The 17,259-nt window shown below is 51.2% G+C and overlaps 2 protein-coding genes across 2 annotated transcripts; both read left to right on the top strand.

Annotated features, from left to right (window-relative positions):
- Window positions 1-1,690: 1,690 nt before the first annotated feature.
- Window positions 1,691-3,889, top strand: PG985_010354 (uncharacterized protein; the record flags this gene model as incomplete). Its single annotated transcript, XM_066830122.1, has 7 exons — window positions 1,691-2,056; window positions 2,129-2,268; window positions 2,325-2,457; window positions 2,517-2,918; window positions 3,187-3,390; window positions 3,498-3,590; window positions 3,641-3,889. 7 exons carry the CDS (start codon window positions 1,691-1,693, stop codon window positions 3,887-3,889), a joined length of 1,587 nt encoding a protein of 528 aa, XP_066682512.1.
- Window positions 3,890-13,496: 9,607 nt separating this feature from the next.
- PG985_010355 (uncharacterized protein) lies at window positions 13,497-16,373 on the top strand (the record flags this gene model as incomplete). Its single annotated transcript, XM_066830123.1, has 1 exon — window positions 13,497-16,373. The coding sequence occupies one exon, from the start codon at window positions 13,497-13,499 to the stop codon at window positions 16,371-16,373; it is 2,877 nt and encodes a 958-aa protein (XP_066682513.1).
- Between the last annotated feature and the right edge of the window lie 886 nt (window positions 16,374-17,259).

Genomic DNA, 17,259 nt, shown 5'->3' on the forward strand with positions numbered 1-17,259 from the left:
CCGGTGATGTATTATCCAGCCTTGGTTCATGGGCGATTTAGTGTCAGTTGCCTTGGCCGCCTGCGTTAGGCGTCAACGGACCATCAAAGATGCTTCTGCCTTGGCTTCTCACGACCTCGTGTGCTCCCATGAAGCTGCTTTCCAGGCCCATCGCCAAACTTGTTCTTGGTCACTATCGGATGTCCTCCATTGACTGCCAGTATTCTTGGCTACACAGAGTCTTGAGAGGTAGAGAGTCAAAGTGACGGTTGTTACAGAATCCAGGCTTGCATATCGAGGTTAGCCGGCGATGGGCGGTGTAACGCAAGGCTGCAGCCACTTGATAGCACCGGTGAGACCCTCTCAATTTTTTGCCTTTTTTGCATGTTATATGGCTTCACCTCCTGACGGTACGCAATCTCGTATTCAGAAAGTCAATGGCCTGACAGCCATCTGAACCTGGTCTCTAGCTTTTGGGTCAGTCAACTGAGAGACGAAACGCCTGAGTTTGGGTTCAGATCCCGTTTATCTACCAACGCACACGATTAGTCTGATGAGATGATGTGCATGCATGTACAAGCGTGCCGAGGGGTCCAAATTCTCGGGACGCTTTAACGCAAGCTCCATTCAGCTATTTGCCTAAACGATTACCATGTGTCACATCCATGCACGATTGTGTTCTTGCAGGAGTGTACTTGTACTTACGCTGCTGCAGATGTGCAATCTGAAGTGGCTGACGTCTACTTCTAGGCAATTGGTAGTTGCCCACCACACCACATGCTTTCGATGTAGGTATGCTTTCGATGTGTCCTACGGGTTATTGATGCACCTTATGCATGCAGGACGTTCATTCCTGGTCGTCATTGTCTACACATACCATCATGATCGTGATAGCTCGTAAGTGCTGGTAATTAGTAGGGAATGCGCATTATCACCTTTTCTTAACACATGCCGTGGATGTGGATGTCGGTCTTTATCTACAGCCTGTGGTCATGACCCTATCCCCAACCCAAACCCGATCTGTAAGTTCCGCAGCCTTTTTTGGTACCAACGGTACTATTTGACATTGGGATATATCTGGCATCTGACTGGTTTACAAGATGTTGGGTCTCAATAAGGCTTGAAGGCTGTCCGGTGATGTCCGCTACTGAGCTGCTGCAATGGCTGAGCCAATCAAGGTATCATCGAATCGGTGCAACATTCTCCTGGGAGACAGCCCGGCACGGCCCTTGGTTGTCGCGCAGGGCATTGCCGTGGTCCTAGTATAGCTGCAATGATCTCTAGCGAATGGAAATAGCGAGGCATACTAGAGGTCTCCGCCTGCTACCATTCCTCATTATGAGATCGAATGCAAAGGCGCCACGCGTTCGCCTCTGTGACAGTCACGGGGTGAATGAATCTATCCCACCAATCTTGCCTCGCCATCCCCAGACCGCTATCTTATACTGTGGCCTCTGCCTTGAGCCATTATTGATAAATGAGTTCCCATTTGCTTGGTGGGTTGATCAAGCTGGGCTTCGGGCTTGAGCGAGCTTTGAGTGTTCTCTTCAGGTGAAATTTAGATAACCAAAGACGAACCACTATAAGATCCAGCCGACATATCACTTCTCAATGCTACTTTCTCAAATCTTGTTTATTGAACCTCGCTGTCAATACGAACCTTACTCAAAGGGTGCTTGTTAGCTCCCACCACAGAGGCGATACGGCCAAAATGCCCCCAATGTCCGCGGGCAAGGCCGACTTGCTGGATCTCTACTATTGGTGTACCGAATTCGACGAAGTCAGAGAGCCGATCCAAGGGTATAACCAACCCTACATAAGAACATTAGCCGACATCAATCCTGTCACAGATGATATTTCTCTCTTCACCGACGCGGATGACCCTGACCAAATGCCAAATACAGAAGCAGAAACGATTCTTAGTTTCTGTCGAAACGTGAGGTCTTCGGATGCCTTTTATAAGAACCCTCCAGAAAAGCTCGTAGCGGTCTTACACGAGTCTGACTCGGCGGGAAGGTCAAGGGAGACTGATTACCCCATGGTAGCTACTCAGCTATATGAAGCTCTATTGGTACCGGTAAGACTGCATGCCATCAATTACTTTCAATCAATATATCTATTTGGACCTCGCTGAATTCGGATGTTTCAGAGGCTTGGCTCGAAAACATTGAGCTCTACAGATGACGCTATTTCTCCCCAGGATGGAACCCTGCCCGACAAAAGGAGCCCTGAGGAACCTGCTAGCAATAGCCCAGCTAGAGATACTCCAAATGCAGAGAGACGCTTAGTGTAAGCAGCCAGTTTGTTGTGGCGACACGTATCTATCTTTCTGATAATTTTGATAGATTTGTTGCAAATCTTGACGAATGGGTCGTGTGGGCTCTTGCCGCAACGGCATCGCATATCGAAGCTAGAGCAATCCGATCGTTCATCTCCGACCATCTGGTGTGGAAGGCTGACCTGAACGTAAACATACCTGTGAGTCTCTTGTCTCTCCATCTGACACTATTACCCGAGCCAGCTAACATTGTTCCTAGAACAGCCTCCCCCGTACCTTCGAAATGGCGTTTCATCTACCCTTCTATGCCCTGAGAGACAATTCCAAAGGCGGACCCTTCCATAATCTCAGTCACTTGAGGAACTGTCAAAATATCGACTTCATGCAATGGACTGATCAATCCAACGCAGGACCTTCACTGTCTGAGTACTTATATCAGGTCGAGGCGTCCTGCCTTGTGACAGGACAAGACTCTCACATCTGGTCTGCTTACATATTCATCGACAGCTGTAATGAATACGTAGACGGGGGCGTTCTAGAAGATTACGAAGCTCAAAAGAAGGAATTGGGCAGTGTATACGATATGCTCGATCCAGTGACCGGAAAGCCACTTGCTTGGCCATCGATAACACCACGAGAGCTTTACTTAAGAGTCCTTCAAGTGCGCAGCGAACAAGCCGAAAGAGAATGGCGTAATACTGTTTCTCGGATTTTAGCGAAATACCACAGTACAGTTTGTTATACCTCTCTCCCTGATTTGAAAAGCCGTGGCTGATGCTAGTGGCCAGAGAGATTATTTCGATAAAAGCCATGCGCTAAGCTGGGCTGCTGCCACTACAGGGTATGATCACGGGAAGGAAGTACGAGCTAGGAAAAGGGCGTACTTTCGTTGGGCCACCTCTGCAACGAAGCTTCTGGAAACACTAAAGAGTTGCCTTGATGAATGTACTTCCGCCTGGGACACATTCACGGCAGGCGACCTTCGCTACTTCGTCGCTTCAGGAAAGGACTGCAACATGACGCCAATACAGAGCCATCAGATGGTTGCCATCACGAAAAGTTTCAACCAGATGGCTATGCTATCACGTAAGCTAAACACTGTTAATGTTGGGCTAAAAAACACCATGATTGAGGTAAGTAGACCATGTTCACCACTACACTTCGAATAATGGAATCAATCGCAAGGGAGCTCCCCGACCTTGAGACCGATTGCCTAAGTACCAGCTAACATGCTCGGGAGCTCAATCATCACCTTGCATACGAGAACAACGAGTCAGCCATTCTCCAAATGGCGACCGCAAAGGATGTTAAGATTCTGACATGGGTCACATTTGTACGTTTCGCATCCCTCATACTATCGTTCTACTAACTAACGGTTCTCAGCACTCGCTTCCTTTCATGCTCGTGGCAGGTTTCATGAGTACGAGAGCAGAGATACTTCCCCTGCCTGAGACGCCAGCGACACTTGTTGTTTCTCTTGTGACCATTGAAGCAGTGATCTGGATCATGCTGGACAGATTCGCCAATGGGAAATACACAGCGATGGTCAAGAACGCAGTGTGCGCACTCTTCCATTGGGCCAGGCGTATCATACGATACAAAGATGATGGAATTTCAACTGAGCAGGCATAAATGCTGAATGCTTCCTGTGCGGCATAGACCCAATAGGAATTGGCAACACGTTGCTTCCTATTCTTCTCACTTTGTTTCAAAACGCACTATCCAGCTAGCTGATATATAGGCTACAATACTACTCCCTTGTCTTTTCGAATGTTTCCGCAGGCTACGGGACTAAGCGTAACGATTATCCAATGGGGAGTACACCCTGTTGCTCATCATCCATATCTTTTTGTTATTCAACGGACCTGTCTAAGCTTTTGCGTTGTCGAGTCTCAGCGTCTTGGCCATCTGTCTACTAGAGCTTATCACCACCTCTTGCAATACTTCATCAAAAGTTCTAGGCAACATCGACAGCTTTCAAGGAACAAATATGAGCAAGATTGTAGAAATGGAAGAGAGAAGAGGCGTTGAAGCATCGCCTTGGCATTGGCCACTTCAATCCGAAGATGAAAAAAATTTGGTAAGTAGCCTCAGTCGGTCTCACCTCAATAACTACTAAGCGGTATCAGCCTTCGCGAAGACCTCGGTATACTTTCAAATGGAAATGCTGTCAATGCGGACTTTCGGGGATGAGAATGACCACCGAAGACTGCACATATTGTGATTACACACGTTGCGTCTATTGCCCAACTAGTCGGGTATGGGTGCGACGAGGTAATTGGCCTTCGGTGGATAGTCCGGAGTGGGTTTGAGAGGGCAAGTAATCTATACCAAGTAAACTTCCTGGATGTCGGAAATGGACTGTGATGGGAATTTTGGTTGAGAATGCAATTACTGTATTCAATCAAGACTTGTCAAAGGGGGTAAATGTGCTATCCAGAGCTCTAATCAACATTATCTTGGCTAAACTAGTTTGGCCAGGTCAATGTAAGAAAACGAAATCATCTATAAAACAGAGCGTCGACAATACGACACGTACTCCTTTCTATATCCTACATATAAATTACACCATTAGAGAATGAGTCTCTGATGCAGTCCGAAAAGAAGCACGCTTGAAACCAAACCAATGGGGAGTTGCAATGGCGACAAAGCAATGGTCCCTCTTTTTTTCTAACCCCCAACCCCTCTATAAACTTGAATTAATAATGAGAGAGCGAAAATTTTGTCATGACTGCCTTGCATATCAGAGTTCCTTCGCGTGATCTGGATGTTGTCGCGTTCGGTTCTGGTTGTTCCTGATCGCCGGGCAACTTATATTTCAAGGACCTGAATAATTCTTTAACCCTAGAATACCACAGGGCTCCGAACTAATACTTTTTGAGTTGGGCAATAGGCGCATCGAGGTTGGCTGCAATTCGGGCAGTCTTCGGTCGTCATCTTCATTCCGGAATACCCGCATTGACAGCATGTCCATCTGAAGGTATAACGGGGTCTGCGCGAAGGCTATACATTGTTAGCTACCGATGTGAGCCCTAACCAGGTGCGTTATCAACACTTACAACTTGTTGTTCCTCCTTGGGATTCAAAGGCAGGATGGGTTTTGAGGCATTGGGGGCCAGAGGAGGTTTCCATGTGTCAATGTCCATTTGCTATCTTCTGAGCTCGGAATCCAGGGAAACCGCCAGCCCCCACGAGCCCGGTACAAGCGTGCTTACTCCTTATCTCTAGCACGCTCGTCACCGGGCTCGTGGTCAACAGGCTCCTGGCAATTTAAGGGACATATAGCGCGGGCTCATGAGTTTTGTGATGGGTTTGCGCCGGGGAGTGTAGACAATGGCTGCTGAAATATAATACGCTGAGTATCAGAACTCGAGGCACGTCTAGGTAATAGAGCATTTAATGGAAGATCGGGTATTGGGCGCAGGCCTGATATACCCCCCTAAGGGATATGCATAGAGACAACGTAACCTCTCCGAACCGTCTGTCCTCTTTTGGTATGGTGTCAATTGAGATCAATCTAGCGTCTGCGTGGCACACATAGTCGTATTCAGCCGCGCAGGCGAACTATAAATAAGGGGCTGTGATCCCGCGGATGCCTGTTCAACTTCGGCAAAAAGGCAAACATTTAATTACGATGCCCAGCTGCGCCAGGCCGCGTTTCTATTTTCGACCGGAAAGCCAAGTCACAGAACGCCGAAGCAGTGATAGGATCCTTGAAACCAGGACTGCATACCCCTTCCAAGGCTCTGTTAGCAAACGGCTGAACTGCGAAAATGCTTTTTCTGACTTTCGAAGGACCGATAACGTCTGGCTGTTGGTTTCACCTTCAACCAGCGATCATCAACTACTTCGCCCATGACCGAAATGGCCAATCCGGCATGAGCCGTTTAATTTCAACATCTGACTTCCCTTGAACCACCTCACACAGGTATGTTTGTGCGTTCTCAACAGCTCATCAAAGCGAGCCCAGTCCCACGTACTAGAGAAACAATCCGCAAGTACCTGGCATGGCCAACGCAATACAGCTGAATGGTTTCTTCGATGGGAGTTGAAATCTCAACTTCATCCCCTTCCCCGAAGCGTATCTTTCAGCTAGCTCCAAGCATCCACATGCAGGCATTGCTTTTCATTATGATGGACAAGCTGTGAAATGTCCATAGGTCCCGAATGCTGCTCGATTAGAAGCTGAGAGATCTATAGCAGCCCATCAACCTGTGACACTGCGATAGGTCTGCCACGACGCTTATTATGTCCAAAAAGGGTAAACAGACGGAACGTGCTACGACCATCGTAATCTGTATCATTGATTAGAATAGCTTCCACGGAACAGTTGGCTTGACATCCATCGATACGACCACCGCAGCAGTTCTATTGTGCGTACACTCCAGCCTTCATAACTCGCACCAGCTCTACGATGTGATAACCACCAAGCCCCTGGACCAGTTGCGGTCTAAGCTGCAAGGTACTGTCTTCTCCCGGTCCTCATCTGAGCCTAGCTAGCCCTGGTTGGTCAGAAATCAAGCAGATGCCCGGTGTTCTTGAGCTAGAGCAATGCTGCGTCCAATCCGGGGCTTCTGCAAGCGAATAGCCGCTGCTGGCAGGGAAAGAAAATCCTGCAGGCTGGTTGGAACCGCTCGACACTGTCTCATGAGAAGGCTGGGGTGGTCAATACCGTCGAAGGCGTGGACGTGATTGCTGCATGCCGCGTTCGCGGTTACCTACTTGCCCAAGATCCCGCGGCTCTGGGTTGAGCTCGGGCGTCTTTTGGGTCAAGGCTTCCTGAGACCCATGAACCTTCTTTGGACTCGAATTGGCGATTCGTCTGTTGGGATTGGTGTGTGGCACAAAGTTAGATTATGAGGAAGTTTAAGGGAGACACTCACCGCACATACCCGTGAAGGCGCCCTGTAATGTGTTCTCGCTTCATGGCAAGGTGCATCACGGACGGATGTAATGAAGCATTATCACGACCTGCCCGTCTGGACTCGCCCAGGGGATCATCACTGCCGCCAACTTCCTGTGCCAGCTGCGAAGCGTTCACTGTACTTTCCAGGTAGCCCAGCTCGTCAGCACTCCCTTCTTCTCCTTTCCCTGGCCTGAAGATTGCTCTTTATTGCGCCGATGTCACCGACGCCCCATGGGAGGGTCTTCGTACCCAAAAGCACCACTGCGTGGATTCCGACACACGTGATTCGTGTCGCATTGAGTTGGTGGCTCAGCAACCAAGCCGACAATGCGCCATCATTATGGGTCACTTTGACTCCGAACCCCAGCTGCGAGCAAGGAGTGGGATAGAAGAAGACGATGATGTCAAGTATCTCCGTGGGTGCCTCATTTGATATCTGTTCCCTCTCCTGCGTCCGCTCGACTGTCGCGCGCGACCAGCCACTAATCGATCCTGTCGCTGCTTTTTATGGTGCTTCATCACTGACCGGTTCGGTTCGATCACTGATTGTTCGGCATTTTAGACTTGATTCCTCGAATGCGCACCCTGTCGATGCCGCTGTTGGCTCATTCCTGTTGTCGTCGACTTACAATATTGGTCCTGGCGGCCGGTCATTTGCAATAGCCTACATCCAGGTCGAGGGCGTCAACATCTCCCTGATTGGACCTTCCTCGTTTCCATTCCCAACGGTGAGCATCTTGTCGGATGTCTTCACCTGTTGTTGGTCACCCTAATTTGGTAGAGCACAATGGCCCGCGGAGCAGTCAGGAGGTAGCTAGGATGCGACATTGGGTGGACAGCAATATCGTGATCAATCATACGACGGCGGTGACAAGCACAAAAGGTTGCTGGGAGATAACATTACCCTTCTCTCGAATTTGCAATGCGGCTGAAATGTAAGTTTGTTTCGCACTCGGGTTGGACTACTCGTATGCGGCGCAACATACTCGCCCAGAGAAGTGGACAGGGGTAGGGGTCTGACGGGACGTGCCGCCTCCGCCTGGGGCCAACAGGCAGGTAGGGTACGGTACCATCATCACTAGGTACTCTGTACGGTTCTTCCCATTCCTTTCTGCGCCAGCGAATAATGTTTGATTTTATAGTATTTCGTCAGTAAACTGATGTATCTTCGTGTTTAGGACTGTCACTATTCGCTGTTTATTTCGAGCGCTTTTTTTTTTCCAAGAAGTCATTCCTCGATTTGATTGCTGTCAAACTGGAATCCATTGCGTTTCCCAAACTTTGGTAGTGGATCCCTTCAACGTGACGATAATAAGACTCGGGGCTTTGTAGAATGATGATTCCTGTCTTGCGTGTGTGGTTCTCGATGTAAGGATGAAAGCTGACCTCTCATATCCCGGAATTTAGGTAGCTCCTTTCCCCAGACGTATCTCCGGATAGCTGGAAATGATGTAAGACATGTCGACAAACGTCCCCTTTTATATGTGGTGCAACTGTCATCTCAGTAGCCAAACCTCCAATTGGATGTGATAGATTTGGACTTGTCATTTGGCACGTACCTATCAGGCATCTGGGGGCCTACTTGGTATCAGTCGCTCGTTCCGGAGTACGTGGTTTCTTCACGACGATGACGATCTCTGAAGTGACAAATGCCGCACTTAGAGACGGGAATCGAACTAGACTGCAGAGCTAAGTAGCTTTGAATTGATACGAGTAGGAGAAGTTACCCAATGGTGACTAATTGGGCAAGACCATATCGATGGAAGTATGTCGCCTCAAATTTTGAAGCATCATCTATGTTGCCATTTCTATATATTCGGCGCGAGGAAATACTGGCGATGCGGATCACGGAAGCGCGAAACATGCCTGACCTGGATAACATCGAGGCTAAAGGGGAAAAAGAGCAATTGACCGGTATCTTTTCCGCCTTCGATACCATCGCGTCGGCGAAGTATCGTCGCGATGAGCTTGCATTCCCGTTCTTACAGCACTCACACTCTTCTTGAAATTACATAAACGGGGAATACCATCGAACGCTGCTATCATAACAAGTCAGGTTGCATAATGAGGGCAAAGTCGGAAGAAAGGATGTAAGCCAACCATGCGTTGTAAAGTGAATCTATCTTGGGGTATTGAGCTGTGTATATGTACGTATATTTTAACGTGTTGCTTGACCTACCAACAAAGCCGTTGTTTCGATTGATAACTTGGACTTGAACACTCAAGCAAACCACTTCACGGCGGAAACGAAAGCGATGCCATTTTTATGGGGCTTAAGGCAGTTGCCAACACCAACCTCGCAGACCAGAGGCTCATAGCGTCAATCGGGCAGTTGGCACAAGGAGCCTGAATGCTGACTACCTACTGTGATGGTACGCTTTATGCGCTCGCAGGGCCATGCAGCAGCTTTTGTGCCTTCGTCCGATTGACTTCCATAGACCAAGTGCACAGGACATATCAATTCGCGACGGTGACTGTTGGTATTCGCAGCCGGACATTTCGCTCCGGCAATAGACAGAGTGGATACCAGCGCGCAGGCAGGGTGCGTTCCCGCTCTACTTGTAATCGACGTCGGATTGAGGAATAGGCAATGCAATCAGCGTGTATCCAGAACCATGCCAAACCTGCCAATCAGAGTAACTCATAGTTCCTCGCTCATTTCCCTAGTCATCGTCCATGCTTTGCGTCAAGGATAGAAAGCCGCTGTGATGCTGCTGTCAGCAACGCATATTCAAGTCACGAGATCTTGGTTAAATACTCGTGGTGGTACTGCTTAACACAAATAGAAGGGTCGTCGTGTGAATGGGTGAGGGGTCTTGGGCAACTCGGTTTTGAACACCGTGAAACAAAACCAAGATCCAAAAGGGGGGGCCTGGACCTACTGCGCGCGCAACCGGAGATTGTTGCGGAGCTAAGATTTTGCACCCTGCCCCCGACGGTTGCGAATAGAGGCCATATGGCAACATATTTTGCCCCATGTGCGGCCTCCCACCGTTGGCTTGACCGCATACCAGACTTAGGCGGCGAGTTTCTCAGCAAGAATAATCAAGGAAGACGCGTAGGAGCTATCTCCGGGCCCAGTCCACTCCAGCAAGGGCCGAGATTGGTCTCGTGAATCGGCGGACAGCTGGCTGGCCAGATAGTTGGCCAACAGTCAGCAGCCTGTCGATCGGAACCACTCAGGCGGGATGGTGCGGTTGGCCGGCCGAACTTAGGAACTCGATGCCCCCTTGTGGGTGCCCCTGCAGCATCGAAGAGTGGAAAAGCGCATCCTTTAGGCTCGTAATTCCCATCTGTATTCGGATTTTGGCATCCTGCCAGCACCTGCAGGACGGGAGTGGCGAGTACTGCTGGTGGGTAAGGGGAAACCGTCCACTGGGAATGGGACAGATGGTTGTCCTGGGAAATGATCGCCAACGACAACCCGTCTTGCCACATGGGGGAGATTGTCTTTGTGGAGGGGTGTTTGTCGATTTGGGCTGGCACGGCTGGGCTGCAGCTGGCCTCGCTGGGTCACAGCTGGGGAGGCCAGGAGCCAGCTGGGGAGAGCTCTCGATCCCCGGAACAAACGGTGGTCGTGAGGATCGAGAGTCGAAGGGGAAGCGGGCTTTAAATACCACTTTGCAGTAGCACTACCCGCACGCCCTGCCCTACCGACTTGCTAGCGCCTGTGGCGTCCCCTCCCCGCATGTCTAACATCTGCCCCCAAGACAGCTCGCCCCGAAGCGATCTGTGTTCCCCTCCGCCTTAACACCGGATAGGTTGCCGGGGCTGGGTTTATCCAGATGGCTGAGCCCGACCAATCGCAGCTGTGCGCTGCCTTTCGGAACGGTTTCCAGGAGGACCTGTACTGGGCCTGGATCTTCATCGTTCCTGGCGGTTGCGACGCTAGCACGCCGGCGACTCCTGCAATGGAGCTCGGGGCTTCATCAAAACGGGATTGTTGAGGTTATCATGGCATTTTCGATGTCGCCACCCACCCCATATGCAGCGACAAGATGGCAATTCTCATTTTTCTCGTTAGCCAGAGACATGCGGTTTTGGAGGCCGCCAAGAAAGCGACCAACGCCGAGGACATGCGGCGAGCGGGCAGCGGGCTCGTGGGTTTTGATGCGGACATTCGTGCTGTAGGGCTGCAATCGAAATAAATGCCAAAATTTTTTTCTTTTTTTTTTTTTCGGTCGAGCAAAAGGCGGCAGGCGGAGAACAAGATCAATTGAGCTTACCTGGCCGGCAACCGGTCGGTCTTCCTCTCCAGACCCCTTCTTTCCGCCTACTTCTGGACAGTAGGGGTCTGGTCGGATTTTTCGATCGATTCAATATTACGAGCACATTACTACGGGCGTTAGGTTACTCGGCACCAGGCCTGTGACTGTTGCGGGTATTTGCTCTCTTGTGATCGCAAACAAAAAGGCAGTGTTTCATTCCTTACGTTGGATACGCCGTGAGGATCGCGGTTGAACAGAGGATCGAAGGGTCTCACTTTTTTTACCCTTAGCTTGGCAGAGCTCCCTGAATCTTGATGCACTCTCGCACCCGGAAGACCGACTCTTCTGGCCAACCACACGCCACAGCCGGCGGGCAGTGGGTTGCCACTGACGGATGGGCAACCACCTTTATTCAGACCCCCCAAGCCTAGGCCCGCCTGTCACTGGCCTGTCCGCCCATCGAACTGGCCCAGACCAAACTAAAGTGTGCAAGTTGCATGACAGTTCTCTTGCTCGTCAATTCGAGAGTCGCTAGCAGCATTCCGCAAGATCGAGCATTGTGTGCAAACATCTGTCCGTCAACCGTCTGCTGCGACGAGCAGTATCACGATTCACACCATGTGGCCTGTGGAATTGATTTCTGGCAAATGCGCGAATGGTCAATTCGGGTGCCCGGTGCCGCCACTGATTAATGAGCCCACTGCCCACTCTTCATTGTGAGTAGCCTCGCGACACGAGACAGGTTGAAAATGAAGAAAGGCTAGTGGAACGGAGACTTTCTCAGGGAGGGAACAGTGGGCAGTGGACACCCAAAAGGGCTCGGAACTAGGGCCACACCACTACCCAGAGTGAAAACATGTCGTCACTAGGTCCATCAAAGGTATCGCGACTTTGCTCTGTCTCCCGTCTTGCCCACCGATCACCCTGATCGCTGTACCTAGAACTTGTGCCATCCCCGATTTTCCGCCTGCTTTGTAGTTTCTCTCAGGTTCTCCTGCATGTCCGTTTGCCACATCCTTGTCGGCCAGCAGATGCTGGAGTCGCTAGGGGAAACGAGACACGCTGATTGGTGCAAAGACGCTCTACGGCCACCCCCACTTTCTTGTGGCCTTTTGCCCGTAGGTACCTTTCTTGGGATTAGACCCTGGATCAGCAGTGATGAGAAGCGAGACCCTCGATCTCTATGTTTTCTCCACCGACCTCGAGATCGGGCACCGTGTATGAGCAATCTTCGCCTACTACAGAATTCACAGTTGCAGAGGGCAGAGACGGCCAGAACTGCACCATGGCGCGACAATCAGTTTCCTGCCTGCTATTACAGCACAATCCCACCCTAATACTGGGAGAATTGATTCTTCGAAGAAATTCAACAATCTCGAATCTCGATGCCATCTCCCGATGTTGCTGCTATCGTCATCGCCAAACATTTGATGCCGTTGCCCTTTTTCGACCACCTACACCTGACTCCTCCCATAACCAGCCTCGCAGCCCCCCATCAACAACAAACCAGGCCTTACTTGGAAACCACAGCACCGGGACTTCTCACCACCATATTACCATCACCCACACGGATATCCACAAACGGTAAACCCTCGTCTGATCGATATATTTGTTGAACACTGGATATCGGCTGGACTTCCCCCTCCACCGTTCTGCTCCATCCTCTGGAATTATCTTTTACACATACGATAATTCCGACCTGATCAGAGCTTTCTTTGAGAGCCGCCGAGATTGATCACAAAATAGTTTGTCGAGAGAAGAGTCAAGTATGTCTCACGTAGTATTTCCTTGCTGTCCTTGATTTTATATGCACCCAAAGACGAACAGGTCTATCGGTATTGGCCCGTCTTCCATTTTCTTACACTCAAGTTTATCTTGACCGTTTCTTTTGATTCTATACCACTCGGCAGCCCCTGGCTACCAAGTCTCTCCTATGTTGGGCCAGAATGGAACCAAGACTCATTCACAAGCGTTGTTATTGCACTGTTTCTCTCTTTTTCCTTACAGTAACTAATTCGTAACTCGGCCTTCAGGCTCTCCTGATATACATTTTGAGCATCGATGCCCGCTAAAGTAGCGGGCTGACTTCACAATTACGGATTTTACAGATCGCACACATGAAACTATGGCCGATCCGAAGAATATATCAGCGGGCTCCCAACCTCCGCCGCCCACACCCAAGATAACGTATAACAACCCGAGGAGGACGTCTCCCGAGAACTCAATCACACTGAAGCATCATCGCATGGCGCGGGAAGCTTCGAAGCGCCCCTCCCCACCATGCGGCGAAGCCGGTGCACCTGTACACAAGTCCCCGAGGCGGCATTCTTCCAACGAATCTCAGCAAACCGGAACCAGCGATCCGACCCGTTGGTTTGACCATTCGAACACGAACCCGGCCGCCGCATTTGACTCGTCCATGGACATCGACCCGCCCTTCTTCCAGCGTGAATCGGACGAGTCGAACGAAGAGGGCATACGATACCCAATACCTTCACAAAGCCCAGCCTACCGATTCGTCCAGAACCGGAATGTCGCGAACTCCATACGACCTGGTCTCACCCACCAAAGTAGCAGCGCGGACGACTATCGAAGCGTGATTGATGATCTCACCATCGAGAACAGGAGATTACGGGATGAGTTGAAGCGCTACAAGCAGATGGGCCCCGATTCTCTACGGCGGGAGAAGCTGTTCGAGGTCAAGGTGCACGGCTTGCCTAGCCGCAGGAAGCGGGAGCTTGAAGCTGCACTGAGAGATTTCACCACGAGTCTCGACGGCTCCAGTGTCGGGGACTCATCGCGGCGGAAAGTGGCAAAGGCCAAGGGCAAAGGTCTCAATTCGTCCAAGCATGCATCTTCATCGTCTGGATCAAACAGCCGCCCCGGAGCGATGCAGGCCGACTCAGCTTACGCCTCCATGTCTACTGGCCAGAGTTCAGCTGGCCCGTCACTGCCCGGTCGCCTTGGCCGGCAAAGCTCGGACCAAACCATTGAAAAATACTTGCACGACGTGCCCGAGGGTCTCTGGCCGCGATCGTCCGTTGTCACGGAGAAGGAGAAGAAGAAATTGGTTGTGCGACGATTGGAGCAAATCTTTACCGGTAAGGGGCTAGGCAACCCGCAACAGCCACTCTCAGTTCCGACAATACCGCCGGCTATCACCGAGGGTGTCGAGACGCCTGCAGCTGAAGACAAGTCTTTGGCAGTGCCAGGAGGAGGAGGAGCAAGCAGGGAGGCCCAAATTTTGCCACGCTGTGGAGAAAAGGAGAACCGCTCACACTCACGCGGCAATGGCTCGGCCTCCAATTCCAACGAGGATCAACTGGACTCGCGCGACAATGGCAGCGGCGATGGTGGGTCGCACGACGTTTCACCGCCCAGCGAGTCGACGCCAGAGCAGCGCGCTACCATACCCCGCGACTTGGACCCTGACCGACCACAAAACCCCTTGGAGAACATGGACTACATACGTCATCTGGGCCTGGCCGCACCCCAGAAGAAGCAATACTCGGCAAAGGATGTTGCTCCGGATGCAGAAGGTTGGGTCTATCTCAATCTGCTGTGCAACTTGGCGCAGCTTCACATCTTCAATGTTACGCCCGACTTCATTCGCAGCGCCGTGTCGGAGAGGAGCGAGAAGTTCCAGCTCTCGCCCGACGGCCGCAAAATCCGCTGGAGAGGCGGTGACCATGGAACCAAATTCAGCAGCGAGAGCAGCGGCGACAATTCACAGCGCGGAAACTCGAGCGACGAGACAGATGGATCCAACGGCCAGGATCAGCGCAAGAAGCTGAAGACGCACACATCAGCCGGCAATGACGTCATAACATCTGAACCCTCCAAGTTCGGACCCCAGCTTTCCAACTCATCCGCTGACAGCTTCCACTACAAACCGCTGTTTGTGCATCAGCAAAGCTCGTCTTCGGATGAACAGCCGTCGTTAGTGGGTGACGACAGCGAGTCGTCCTACGACCGACCCCAGCAGAGTCATTTGGGCATCACTGCCAAATGGAACAACAGCGGTGTCTCTGGTCTTACTCAGCGAAAGCGACGTCGTGATGGCGCAATCATCTACTACACGGGCGCACCCTTCTGCACAGACTTGTCGGGGGATTTTGGAGAGACCTCCCCCAATTCTTCCGACTCGTCGCTGGAGGTTTCCACGTCACCACGGGTTGACATCATTGGTCCAGAATTCAAGCGGACCCCTTCAGGATCGTCGATCCCTTTCAAGCCGCTTAGCAGCCTCGTGTCGCACCACGCTATGATGGATCTCGATTTCGTACCTCCAGGGCTCACGCCCGACGACGATGAAGAACCTGAAGAGATGCAGACTAGCTTCCCTTGGTCCGACTCTACCCAATCTGCACGTCTCGTTAACTTCGAGGCTAGCGGGCTGGGTGGCATTACCCCCGACGACCATTTCGTCGTTGTCGTGGAAACACACCGACCCAAGAAGTCTGAGGATGCCTGTGTCCCTAGCGAGGACGAATCAATTGAGACCCAGGATGTGGCCGACTCGGTTGTTGCACGTCTTGCTGCCATGAGCACGAGGTCCCCGCTATTGCTGCCGGCCAGACAGAAAGCTTCCAAGCTCGGTATCAAGTACGTGGCTGGCAACCTGCGAAGACTCCCGCCGGTTCCGCTTCCGCCGCCCACCTTCTTTTTTGGGTCCTCGGATTCCTTTTCCGACTCGGAAGAGTCCGGTAGCGGGTCGGAAATGGCAGACGCTGCGCCCAGCAGCCGCCGCGCTTATGTCCGGTCTCGCGCGCGGCGGTCCACCCACAACGAAACCATGACGAGCGAGGACGACGAGGACGAGCAGTCGGACGACGAGGCTGGATTTGGCGAGACCGGTGATTCGACGCCGGACCAAGCGGATGAACCCGCTGCGCTCCAGGGGGAACGTCCGTCAGACCTGTCCAAGATGACGACAGGCAGCTCGGTCGCAACCGCGGGCGGAGCCGTTAGTCACGGTTACAGCAGCGCGGACGAGGCCTGAGCGACACGTATTCGCTTCATGTTTGCGAACCACCACCATCCTGGGTTTTTACACATTTTACGATTTCAACGGCATTAATTTGGGTTTTGGCGTTGTTTGGGAGCAGTCGGGCGATTACTGATGATATCCCCCTTTCTGTCGCGAATCAGCGTTTTTCATCAGCTGCAAAACATTGTTTTCAAAAACATCTTGCATGAGAGAGGCATTTAGGTTTCATTTTATTTTTCCCCATCACACTTTGCATAGGGCGGCGTTTGGAACGGGAAGATTCGGCATTGCGACTGTATTATTTGCGCGGGAGCGAAAACCTGGCAATGCATTCAAAATACTAGTTTTAAGTATGATACCTTTTCGATTTTCATGGCGACTGGAGATATAAGGGAGACATACATGGGGTCTTGCACACATCACGGACGAAGAACGTTCTGAAGGATTGAATACCACCGATCTCATGATTCCAATCAAGTCTGTCTTAGCCCTGCGGGCAATCGTGATCGCCAATATGTGACCCCCCCTAAACTATGGGTTCTTTTCCTCCACTCTTGACACTGGCACTGGTAACCCTTCTCATCAAACGATCATCCAATATTATCTGCTTCTTATCTATCGAAGCGACCTTCTGGACCTCGTCCAAAGTAGGGGTTTGAAACTTTCTTTGCTGCTCATCATGCACAGCCACGTGGGTGGTCCAAACCTACCAGTCCGATCGGTATGACATGACTAGCCAGTCATCTCAAAAAGAAAAGGACATCCGACTTCGATTCGTCCCAGGGCATTGGCTTCGTGGGGTCCTCTCTGGGTTACCAATGCTGTCCCTTGGTAGGCGACCCTGAATCACTGGGCGCTTCTTTTAGCTGCTTTGCTGTCGCTGGACCCTTCTCGCAGA

This window comes from Apiospora marii (genome assembly GCF_038362585.1).
Source record: "Apiospora marii strain CBS 49790 chromosome Unknown utg000006l_segment0_segment0, whole genome shotgun sequence".
NCBI lineage: Eukaryota > Fungi > Ascomycota > Sordariomycetes > Amphisphaeriales > Apiosporaceae > Apiospora > Apiospora marii.